The sequence below is a fragment of the Varanus komodoensis genome, unplaced genomic scaffold, assembly GCF_004798865.1.
Source record: "Varanus komodoensis strain SLA01 unplaced genomic scaffold, ASM479886v1 scaffold5, whole genome shotgun sequence".
NCBI classification, from domain to species: Eukaryota; Metazoa; Chordata; class Lepidosauria; order Squamata; family Varanidae; genus Varanus; species Varanus komodoensis.
Window position 1 is genome coordinate 21,498,416 of NW_025336087.1, and position 12,268 is coordinate 21,510,683.

At 40.5% G+C, this 12,268-nt stretch overlaps 1 protein-coding gene across 4 annotated transcripts in view; it reads right to left on the reverse strand.

Annotated features, from left to right (window-relative positions):
- FAM172A (family with sequence similarity 172 member A) overlaps positions 1-12,268 on the reverse strand; it is a 312,125-nt gene that overhangs the window by 54,201 nt on the left and 245,656 nt on the right. The window contains exon 11 of one of the 4 annotated variants that reach the window (XM_044446033.1): positions 973-2,379. The exons of the other annotated variants lie outside the window; for them this stretch is intronic. Coding sequence (XP_044301968.1) covers positions 2,333-2,379 — 47 coding nt within the window. The 3' untranslated portion in view covers positions 973-2,332. Of the gene's footprint in view, positions 1-972; positions 2,380-12,268 lie in introns of those variants that run through there. 4 annotated transcript variants of the gene reach the window in all.

The following is a 12,268-nucleotide window of genomic DNA, read 5'->3' on the forward strand; positions in this document are numbered from 1 at the left end:
TGAAGAATCAAGGGTGAAATTGCTAAATAGAGTTCTGAGGAGAATAATAAGACACTCAAAGCTAACAAGAATAGCGGTAGAGAAAGAACTTCCCAAGGCACCAGAGAAGGTGATCAAGAAAGAACTGAGGGAACAGGCGGGAACTCCTTCAGTATATACTGAAAGCTGGGTGGCGTAGTTCCTGCCAAAATGCACTCAGTCGTAGAATCTTCCTGAGAGCAGGCTCCACACAGGTGTAGAACCCATACATGTAATGTACAGAGCCCACAAAGAAGAACATAATTTACAATAATGAGCAACCAAGGAGATACCTGTTGAGTGGGAAAAAAATCCTAATCCATGCGTTTTAAATCCACGGAGAAAATGTTACAGAAAGGCAGGAAGTAAGGAAAAGTCTAAATAGCCTAAGTATCAAGACAGATGTGTTCTGACAGCCAGGGATTTAGCAGACATAATGGTTCCAATAGGAAAGCTATGGCAAATCTAGACAGCATACTAAAAAGCAGAGACATCACCCTGCCAACAAAAGTGCGTATAGTCAAGGCTATGGTTTTCCCAGTTGCAATGTATGGCTGTGAAAGCTGGATCATAAGGAAGACTGAGCGCCGAAGAATTGAGGCCTTTGAATTGTGGTGCTGGAGAAGACTCCTGCGAGTCCCTTGGACCGCAAGGCAATCAAACTGGTCAGTCCTAGAGGAGATCAACCCTGACTGCTCTTTAGAATGCCAGATCCTGAAGATGAAACTCAAATACTTTGGCCACCTAATGAGAAGGAAGGATTCACTGAAGAAGAGCCTAATTCTGGGAACAATAGATGGCAAAAGAAAAAGGGGATGGCAGAGAATGAGGTGGCTAGATGCAGTCACTGAAGCAGTCAGCGTGAGCTTAAGTGGACTCCAGGGGATGGTGGAGGACAGGAAGGCCTGGAGGAATGTTGTCCATGGGGTCGCGATGGGTCGGACATGACTTCGCGACTAACAACAACAACAATGGTTCCAATACTATGTGTATGTGCACACAAATAACTGTGGATCTACTTCTACATGCCTATTTGAATACACAGAGCTTTCCTTGCCACTAAAGAGAATTTGCATGTTCCCTTGAAGGTGACTCCTATATGTGTACAGCAGTGCATGTAGGCATCTAGATTATAGTGTGTATCCGTAAGTGGGCTTGACTCAGTCATGATATCAGCAGTATGGCAGTGGCTGAAAACCATTTTAATGTGGATGGAGCTCTATGCAATGTAATATTAATATACAGTTAACATGTTATAAACAGTAAAGGACCTGGATTAGCACTCTTAAAAGGATGGAGAACTAACATGGGGCATCCACAGAATGGGTATGTAACCTCTGCCTGCTATTGTTGGGTTGTGCAAACCCAGGGAGTGTGGGTTATGGTCTGTTGTGGGTTTCTGTGAGGCTTGCTTAAAACGTAAGTAATCATAACTCACAATGAGTTCCAAAATGTTGTCCAGAACTAAGCTACATGCTCCACTATTTACAAATGTAACACTAGGTGCCTGATGTTCCACCCATGTAGCAGAATCTTTGAATGACTATTACTCTTCAGTGTTCAAATGAGTTATACATGAATAGGGTTTGTGCACCGCATTGAGCAATTAGTTTGAAAAGTTATTTTATGGTAAATGGGTGCATAAAATAGTTATTAAGAGTGCAAACAATATGCTTGGCAGTTTCCAATATTATTATTAATAAATTAAATTTTAATAAACTGAAACTGTAATCTTGTATCAAATTAAAGGACAAGATTTAGTGGCCAAGATGAGCAAATCACTTATGCTGAACAAATTGATACTTTATTACAATGATTAGACAATATTTACATATCCTGAACATTAAAAAGACAAAGGGACACTGAAAGAGTAACCATTAATCAAGAATACCCATAATTACTTCATATTGCATCTCAGGAAAATCTTTGTTTGATTCCTTGTAATCTTTGCCTTGTCACATGTTCCTAATTGAAAGAATAAAACTAATAAAGATGACTTTGCTTTACAACCTCTATCTTTACATATTGATTTAAAGACTGATCTGAAACATGTTTAACTCCAAAGCACTCAGCACTGGTTAGGCCTCAGCTGGAGTACTGTGTCCAGTTCTTCAGTTCAAGAAAGATGCAGACAACTGGAAAGGGTTCAGAGTAGGGCAATGAGGATGATTTGGGGACTGGAAATAAAGCCCTATGAAGACAAATTGAAAGAACTGGGCACATTTAGCCTTGAAAAGAGAAGAGTTATGGAAGATATAGCACTCTTTAAATACTTGAAAGTTTATCACAAAAGGAAGGCCAGATCTCTTCTTGATCATCCCATAATGCAGGACACAGGCTCAAGTTGCAGGAAGCCAGGTTCTGGTGGAATATCAGAAAGAATTTCCTGACTGTTAGAGAAGTACAACAATGGAACCAATTACCTAGGCAGGTTGTAGGTTCTCCCACACTAGAGGCATTCAAGATGCAGCTGGACAGCCATCTGAGAAGAATGGTTTAATCTGGAGTTCTGCACTAAGGAGGGCTTTGGACCTGATGGCCCTGTGGCCCCTTCCTATTCTATGATCCATTGTCCCAGCAAAAGACATCTACCAAGGTGATCAAGGAGGTTGATTTCCCAAATCTAGGACTGAAACTGGGTTTGAATTGGTCCAGATAATCTTAATTAACTACTCATTAGTTAAGACGGGAGCAGCAAAGCAGAGCTGCGGGGGAGATGGCTGAGATTCCGCCTGTCTTTCCTGCAGGAGAGAGCCTCTGATCAGGCACCCCTTCCCTGCACGAACGGAACTGCGATTGCGGCCATTTCCCCACCCCCACTGCACTGTTTGCGCCCATCTCTCCCTCCCCCAGTGTGCCCTTGATCACGCCCATCCCTCCCTCCCACTCCCCTGTGCACCGGGCTGACAGGTGCGTGCAGGGATGACCAGCTCAATCTTGCTTTTTTGGGGGGGGGGGGGGGGGAGATGGCTGCGCTTGTGCTTGGGGTTGAGGGGGGATAGCCGCAATCTTTGCTGTCACTTGGCTTCACATTTTTCTGATCTAAAAAATGGTTACAGAATGGATTGACCTTATTTACATTGAACCTTATGGGGAAATTTAACCCAATTTGACCCAATTTGGGTCACGACCAGAGTCCTGGAAGTTTGTGAGCCAAGGTACCACTGTAGCTGATCCACATTCCTCCAGTTACACAAACTGAAAAAATATCCCTAACAGGACTAAACAGTGTCCAAGCTGCATCTATTTCTGACTCTGTTAAAATTATAGCATCCAAATCAACATAGATATGATCAATTTTATCTGAATAAGGTTGGTTAAAGAAGGCCTCCACTGGATGAACCTGGATGACACAAGGAGCAAAGAAATAATTTCTCTGTCGCCAGAGAAACGATCGTATCTACAGAATAAGCCAAAATAAAAATTCCTATATGAATATGGTCATATTCATTATGAATCTTTTGCCCCTTGTGTTCAAGTTATCAACCCAATCATTTTACCACATTCAATTCCTCAGTAGACCAAAGAGTTGACATAAGTCTACATTTTGGTCAAAGTGATTTTATACTGTGTTTTTAACTTCTGTTAACCACCCAGGAAGCATCGGCTGTTGACTGGTATAAAACTAACTAACTAAATAAAATAGTGATCGTATGATTAGCTTAAGTTATCGCCTAACCAGGAACCAGCAGAAATGCCGGCTAAAGCTGAAGGAAAATCTCCCAGAAAAGTCAGAAAACTTTCTAAATTCATTCATTTATGAGGATAAGCCTTCAAAATAGATTCCCTTCACCTTTATGAAGGTTTTGAATAGTTTGAGTCAATTCTGATTATGTCATGATAAGGTTTATAATACCATATGAAAGAACCTCCTTCCGAGTATACTGTGATAGACTGCACAAGTGTAAAACATTCTTTGGAGAATTTTGCCAGCTTCTCTGTAAAATTATCCCAAAGCAGAAAATCCCAAACAATTTCTGGACAAGAACAAATGAGAACAATTTTGTTGCTAAAGATAGACATAAGAAGGTTAAGATATCAAAGTACAAATAGCATGGCTGCCTTTTAGGATTCTCAGGCTATTTTGATCTGAAACATGCAGACCCATGTGAATCTCATAGATGGTTCAGCAACAAAATTACCATTTGATAGTTTATCTTGCAATGGTATATAAATATATAGAAAAAAAGATCCAGGAGATTATAATTTTTTTACAGATTGCCCAGTTAGGGTTCTTTTGCATAAATGTAACACACAAGACAAAACTATCTAGCAATTAAATGACAATTTAGGCAGTTCAAAAAGCAAAGCATTCTGACACAAAGCAGGTAGCTCTGATACCTGCCGCTACAAGTCAATTGAGAGTGTTAAGTTCTATAAAGAATTACTACTTTCAAGCATGGCCGGTGATTTTGGACAGCAGCACTTAGAAAAACCTTCAATCAGGAAGTTCCATCACCACACATTTTATAAAGCATCCCCACTGTCAAAATTTGTAGGAGTTTAGAGAGTCTAACCTTTGGAAAGTTTAAAAATGTTGGGGATTGGTTGTGATTATTCTGTTGAAGATTTTTGCTTCAAACAACAGAAATTATTCTCCCAATGTGCAACTATGACAGAATTCACGTACTCAGAATTCACTCTGTAAGAATGTAATTTGCTAGAAAACAGTTGCCTAAAAGGAAGGAGGCAATGAAAGTTTCTGACTGACTCCTCCTTGGGCAGTGCTATTTTTTCCCTCAAAACAGAATGAAAAATATGTATGAACACAGTTGATAGCAGACCAGTGCTAGGAAACAAGATGTATATGGCGCCTGGGCCACATGCCAGTAAACTGCTCCTTCCCAAACAATTTCCAGATATAGATCTAGAAAGATTTAATTCCAAGAGACCCTTCTTATCTCTCCACATATTCTTATCATTCAGCAGAATGAATCAGTAAACCTTAAAACCCTGGGAAACTGCATGATTCCCTTCCTGCCTAACTCCAGATTAAGAATTTACAGTAAATATAACATTTCTGTTCTCCGAGGAATATTTCTGTTTATATGTTTGTATATAAATGGTCTTCATACTATGAATATGATTGTATATTAAGGTTTTAATATTTGTAAATCACCCAGAGAGCTTTGGCTATTGGATAGTATAGAAATTCATGAAATAAAATGAAGGGCAGGAATATATCTTAGTGTAAAGCAAAGTTAGACAGACACAGGATTGGATAGTGAATCCTTACTGTCATAGATCACTTTATGGAATCTAAATGTTGCATCAGCTGATATAAAATATCCATTTTGTAAGGCTGTTTTGAATATGTGCAACTTTAAGGGTTTTGGAAGCTGACAGCCCTGGTGAGATAGTCCATGGCCAGCCACCAGGTCAGAGACTCTTTCAATACACTTGTGAGACAAATGAACTTGTGATCTTGTCTGGCAATGTTATCTTGGATGGACATAAAAAGTTGTTGGGAGGGTGATGGGGGAACTAGTATGGAATCTCAGTTGTTGCACCTCACATTGTGGAATTCCTTTAAGAACTGTTGGGAAAGAGGATGGGAGAAAACTGTGGATCCCTCCACTGGAATATGAAAGGTGGAGATTGCCACTAAATAAACCCTAATAAATGATGGTTTTAGACCTTTGAGGAAAGGGTTACAGAGGAAGGTAAGGATCTGTTGGATGGGAGTTGTTGTCTTGTCAAATACCTCGTTATGAGAGAAGTGTGAGAATGTTTTCCACTTAGCTTCATATGACTGTCCCATGTTTGGCCTTAAGGCAACATTGAGGATTGATTGTATCTTGGGTTGGTGGAAGGTTTCTTGGTCTACCTGTTGATCCTCCATGCTGTAAGTTGAAGTGTTACAATATTTGGATATAAGATCATCTGTCTGCTCTGAGAGAGGATATATAGCTTTGATGGGAACCATGAGTAAATTTTGGTTGAAGAGATGTAGAACATGGGCAAACCACGTCAAGGTCACTGTGGAGTCACTAGGAGACAATTGGTTTTGTCTTGCCAAATTTTGGCCAGTACTTTTGTAATTAGTGGAAATAAAGGGATGGGATGTCCCTCTCCTGGACCCAGTAGAGGCTCTCTAAGCATTAGGACATTGACCATTGTTGTGAAAGGATTTTCCATGGCAATCAGGAGAGTTGGAATAAATGGGAGGGCCATCAGCACAGTATTTTCCACCCAAATGACATTCTAGATCAGATCAATTGGTGGCTTAGTCAGCTACTGGGAATCTAAGCTGAGTGATGTTGCCATCCCAGAGGACCTGCTCGGAGAACCTTCCCTGGTCCTCAAAGGGGGATTCCTGACCCTGAATTGTGATTACATCATCTGGGGATGGGGAGATCAGGTCTTCATAGTGCAGGTGGTCAGAGTCTGAGGCATAGTCAGCAGCAACAGACACAGAGGAATAGCTAGATGGTAAGGATGAAGAATGTGGCAATGCTGGCTGGTAAGAAGGCAGTGGATGGTGAATGGGGGCAGAAGGTTGACAGACTGGAGCCAGTGCCCTTGGATGTGGTGGTAGTGTGGGCACAGGAACTGATGGAACAGTAACCCATGAACCTTCTGGAGGATAGGAGGACATGTTCCAATAGAGTTATGCTGGGTCTCTTAGTCTCAGATTCCATGTGTAATGCCTGTAGGATACTACCGACAGTTGTGGCATCCAGTGAGAGCCCCTTCCCTAAGCTGGCATCAGGATCTAGGTGGCTTCCTTGAATGGAGTATGGAACTGTGTGATGGTGCCAGAGAGAACTGTGCATAGGAAGGGCCAGGAACTGGCTTTCAGGGTGGTCTCGGAGATGAAATAGACAGTAGTGACATTGGAAGGTGAGGTGGAGAATCTAGTATCTCACCCTCTGAGAAAGATTGTCAGTTCCATTCTTGTTGTAGTACCCAATGGTTGCACAGAGGGCTGATCTGTAGGCATAGGCAATGCAGGAGCTGAGGATGAAGCCAGTCTAGAGTCCACTGGTAGGACTGGTGGCGGAATGGAGGAACCATCCTGTGTGTAAGGCCAAGTAGACAAGTCACGTTGAAGTCTGTTTCTTTGGTTTTTTCTTGGCTGTTTGCTATTTTGTTGTTGCTTGCAGCCGCTATTTTATGACTTTTTTTTTTTTTTTTGGGCCTTTTTTTTTGTTTTTTTTTTTTTTTTTGGAGTCTCTGTTTGGGCCATTCCTTGACTGTTGAGTGCCTGGATCTGAGCAATGTTGTTTGTGGTGCCCCCACAGCTGCTGATAGTGGACACAATGTCAGACTTGCCTGTGAGGTGGAAGGGCAATCCAATAAGACCAAGGTAACTGCATCGGCTGTGGTGGGAGCACGTGTCCACATTTTGTGCTTCAGATGGCCAGCCTGATTTTTTTGTTGCCTGGTGTGTGAAAGCTTGGCAGTCCAGGCATGTGTCTACTCTGTGATTGTCGCTTATGCAGAAGAGGCAGAGAGAGTGCCTATATGAAGTGGACATTTTAGTGTTGCAGTATGCATATTTTTTTAATACTGCTGTAAAAGCCATCAGGTAGAAAGGAGGAGGGAGGGGTGATGGTTAATGGTTAAAAAGAAGAAGAAAGAAGAGATTTCTGAAGAGGCAATAGAGGGGTTTCTTAAATGATAGATTTGGATAGTTATGTTAGTTAAAGTAGTGAGAGAAAAGTGTTTTATGAGGTAAAGAAGAGTTCAAAAATAGGATAAAAGATTTTAGGATTGAGGAAACCTAGGATAGTAGAACATTTCCAAAGCAACCAATGGCGGTTGAAAACACACTGAAGAAAATGGCAGGAGCCCCACCTTTATATACTGCCAGGGGGAGGGTGGGGCTCTTGCTAAAATGCTTAGCTAGGAAAATCTTCCTGACAACAGGACCCATGTAGGTGCAGTGCCCATGTGTGTGATGCACCGAGAACACAAAGAACTGCAGGCTTTACGGGTATGCAATACATCTGTCTTAGCAGCAGCAGTCAAAGTGCAGAGCCCAAACATTCCTGCTGTAGGATTCCAGCCTGATTAGGATTGGCCTCCTGTTTTGTCTGAGTACTGCTGAGCCATGCACTGATGGTTATGATGGAGCTGCCTGTCTTTCACCTTAGGGTTGCTTGCACTGTTCCAAGATCCGGTTATTGGACCTCTGCCACAATCAGAGCTGAGGCTGATTCTGACTGTTAACTTTCTGTCTTTTTCTCAGTGGACTCCTGCAAAGAACAGGGTAACTGTTGGCCTAGTTAAATTTAATCTGTATGAATACTGAGTTGTCTATGAGTTAGTACTCTGGATTTTGTCTTGAAGGTTGAAATATCCAACAACTTACCTGACAATTTTAAAATGTATTGTCTTTGATTGCAATTTTAAGTTTAATTAAATTTATTAATCTATCACCTATGAATTTAATTCTGTATAAGCAGTGAGTATTTATGGATAATAACTGCTGATTTCTGGCACACTTAAAGTAACATTTTAGGTTACAAGTGTAGAAATGTTTTGGTTATAAAAATGTGGGGCTCTCAGCTGAAGCCCTTTCTGAAAGGAGGAACAAAAACCAAAACCAAACCCTTACACCACGATTTCACAATTTTTGTCTCCTAGGAGAGAAATGATCTCACAACTTCTGGTTTAGATTGGTCTATTGACCCTAGGTATGCTATGTATTGAAATACCTTAGATGAGGATGCTAGAGATCTTGCAACTGAGCTCACCACTGATGATAATTTTTCTCAGATAAGAGCACAAGAGCATCAAAATTCCTTAGATGATGTAATGGTTAATTAAGTCATTGAACTGAATTCAGGTAATTGAATTAGCAATGTATTCTCCACCATTCTGGGGAATTCTCCCAGTTGCAGAGCAAGCAAGGGTGGACAACTCATAATCAAGCAGATGTTTCTGACTGAGAAACAGGTGAATGGCACCCTCAAGGACTTAGGGTTAATTAAATTTTTCCCTGCAGAGTGCAATGGGTTGTTAACCACAGTGGTGAAGATACATAGTAGGGGAAATATGGTTTAGTATAAAGAGAAATAAAACCTGAGTTTATGCAAAAGGATAAGGTGAGAATAAGTAAGAGGGAATGAAATATGTCTGGAGTATAAGTTGAAGATAATTATGAAAATGAGAAAAAACAAAAATAAAGGGTCTGAAGGAAACAAAATAGGAAAGGCAGCTCCAAAGGAAATACACTGGGATAGGAAAATGAATATGAAAAATTATTACATTAATAGATAAGAATCCTAAGAAGTTGCCAGTTCGTAAGTTCTCTAAGAATGGAAAAAAAGCTGAGAATACATTGGTATATGAGCAGTTAAATCATTGGTCAGACCTCCAGTTGGTATAGCTAGGAACTGTGAACCTGGAAAAATGACCAATCCATAGCAGCATGTGTTTAAAAGTAGGAAAAATGGTATAAAGTGTGGTGAGATGACTTGGAACAAGACACAGTGGACATATGTAATCATGCTGCCAAATCAGCCAAACTAGGCTTTCAACTAGTGTTCCCCCCCCCCCCCCCCAATTTTCCAAATCTAAAGGCATAGTAACAGCTACAGTGTAAACTTCATCTAATAAAAATGTTAGAAGCAGTTGTCCCAGGAGACTTTAATAGAGAAGATATTCTGTATTGAATATTTATTTAATTATAAATAAGCTTGGATTGTTGTCAACTACCAGGAATTTCAAACAGCTAGGAAGATACATAAAAGAAAATGTTTTCAAAAAAAGAAAAAGGTTTACATATCCATATGATCTTTGAAAACACAGCAATCTTATGTCCTTAGAGAAGAGGAAATCAAGTGTTGAACAATATGAAAGAGAAATCATATTTGATTTCTGCTGAAGTTCTGACATTTTGCATAATATGACCCCCATCCACTAATGTGTGTCCTTGGGCCATCCTAACCCTTAGAGCGTATCACTGTTGAAGATGACACACTGCAGCAGAAGTTTCTGTGGTGAGGATCTGAGGCACTTCAGGAATGATTATGGGACTGAACATGGCTTCTTCAGTAAGCAGATAATTACTTTGTTCAAATAATTCTACTGTGAATGAAATAATTGACTGTTTCTAGAAATGACATGATCAGAGACTTCATTATCTTCTATAGAAAAACTACCTATACCTCAGAAGATAGGGAGGATGAAGTCCCTTCCTCCTTGTTCGTTTGTGAACTGTAAGATTTCTACTGCCTTAGAAAGACTCAGGGACATATAGTCAAGGTTGACTGTGGAAGCCTCTGAGTATTGTGGAGAGAAATCCTGACCAGCACTGCTTTACATGACAGCTGATCCTTAGTTGGGGGTTGCTGCCTCTTTATGCTGTTCAGGGCTTGTATGCAAGGGCCCACCTTTGGGATGCTACTTCACCTTGAACTATCAGAATTGGACAATCGGGATAAAAAAAGGTTATTAGAGGAAGACCCATGCTTCCTTTCAAAGTATTTATGCTTAGAGTGGCCCTGGAGTCTTAGAATGTGTGTATGTGTACACATGTGCCTATGGTAAACAAGAGCAAAAGCAACTTGCTGTTTAACTTATATCTGAAGTGTCAGCTTCCTTAAACTTTCCTTGCAACAAGGAACTTCCCTCTACTAGAAACTTTCCTGTGCTTGATCCTATCTAAGATATAGAGGTGATAGAGAAGAGTTCCTAGGAGAGCCCTCCCCACATGTTTCTTTCCTTATTACATGTCTGTACTGCCTGGTAACCAAAGCCCTGGATGGTTCATAATAATTAAAACTACAGAACACAAGCCCTCCATCTACCCAGTTCTGCCTTGTGCTGCTGTTGCCAAGCCTTGCACTGGATGTCCTGCAGACTCACTGCTTTTCTATGCAACCCCCTTTAAAAGGCTGGGAAATGTATGTTTGGAAGGAGTTTCATAAAAAATTAAACAAGTGAAAAATGGGTTAGGCTCCCCCACTGCCCACCTGCTGTATCATGATAATTATCAACTTCTCCAGTAGCTGCTATCTGCATCTTTAACAATGTGGTTATTAAATGCATTTAATGCATGCATTTAAGTCACATCTAGTTTGGCCCTTACATCAAAATTAACATGTTTAAAAATAGGCTGCAGATTCACTAATCAGAAGAACATTCACCAAAAAAATTATCAACATGCTATAATCTGCATAGAGACTACAAGATGCGCTTAAAATACCCAACAAAATCAATGTTAATGTTATATTTTCTCTTTATAGCCTTTTGCTTATTTTTCTCAAATTCTGTCAATTGAGTTTTATTTTTATGTTTTCGTTGTACTACAAAATCTTTCTACTTTATATATATTTTTGCATTGTTTCTGTCACATTAGCCTAAGAAAATGAGATCTCTCACTAGTCTTCCAGCACTTCCTTTCCCTTGCTCTTATTTGCCATATCCTTTCTCTTGCTTCATCTCCTGCATCCTCTCTCCCCTACCCTTCTGTCACCCAGTTTCCAATCATCTATCCTAGGTCAGAAGCAATTACAGTATCCCACTGGTGCTGCTTTCCATTTGTAACATGTGGTATGTCTCAGCAGCAGTGAGTACTTCCACAGTCTGATACAGCTGAGAGGAAGAAGGCTTGCAGCCAAAAAGGGATTGAAGAGCAGCTGCTGCCTGTGGTTAGCCACACAGAGAAGAGCTATGATCAACCGTGCTGCAGACCTGCTGGAATTAGAAGTGATAGACAGAAGCAGGAAAAGGAAGGGATGTCTGGAAACAATCAGGGATTTAGCATCTTCAGAACTATGGACTGTATCAGAAAAAAGTTTTAATGCCCTGAAGTGTGTACATGAAGTGAGTGGTAATTTATGGTGTATTCTAGCAGACTTTTGAAGAAGAGACTCAATTCTTTGTTACATTAGGTCAGAATAGTCCTAGAGAATAATGTATTTGGATAGGGCTGCTACATCCTTAGGATGTCTGATTTTTGTTTAGTTAAATTAGTAGGATACTCTGTTCAGAAGACTTGAGCTACATTGAACCACTTTTCTGTAAGGACAGAAAGTAATTTAAATAGGTAAAAACCTGACATACCACTGGGGCCCACAAAGGTTACTTTCTGATTGGTCAACTAGTTCTATAGTATACCGTATTTTTCGCTCTATAAGATGCACCTGACCAAAAGACACACCTAGTTTTTAGAGGAGAGATCCATGGAAACTTTCCTGATAATCACAGGCACATTCCCCATCACTTCCCCATGGGCTTCATTAAAAGACGGGCTGCCATTTGAAAACACACACCGACCTGTGATTAACAGCTCTCA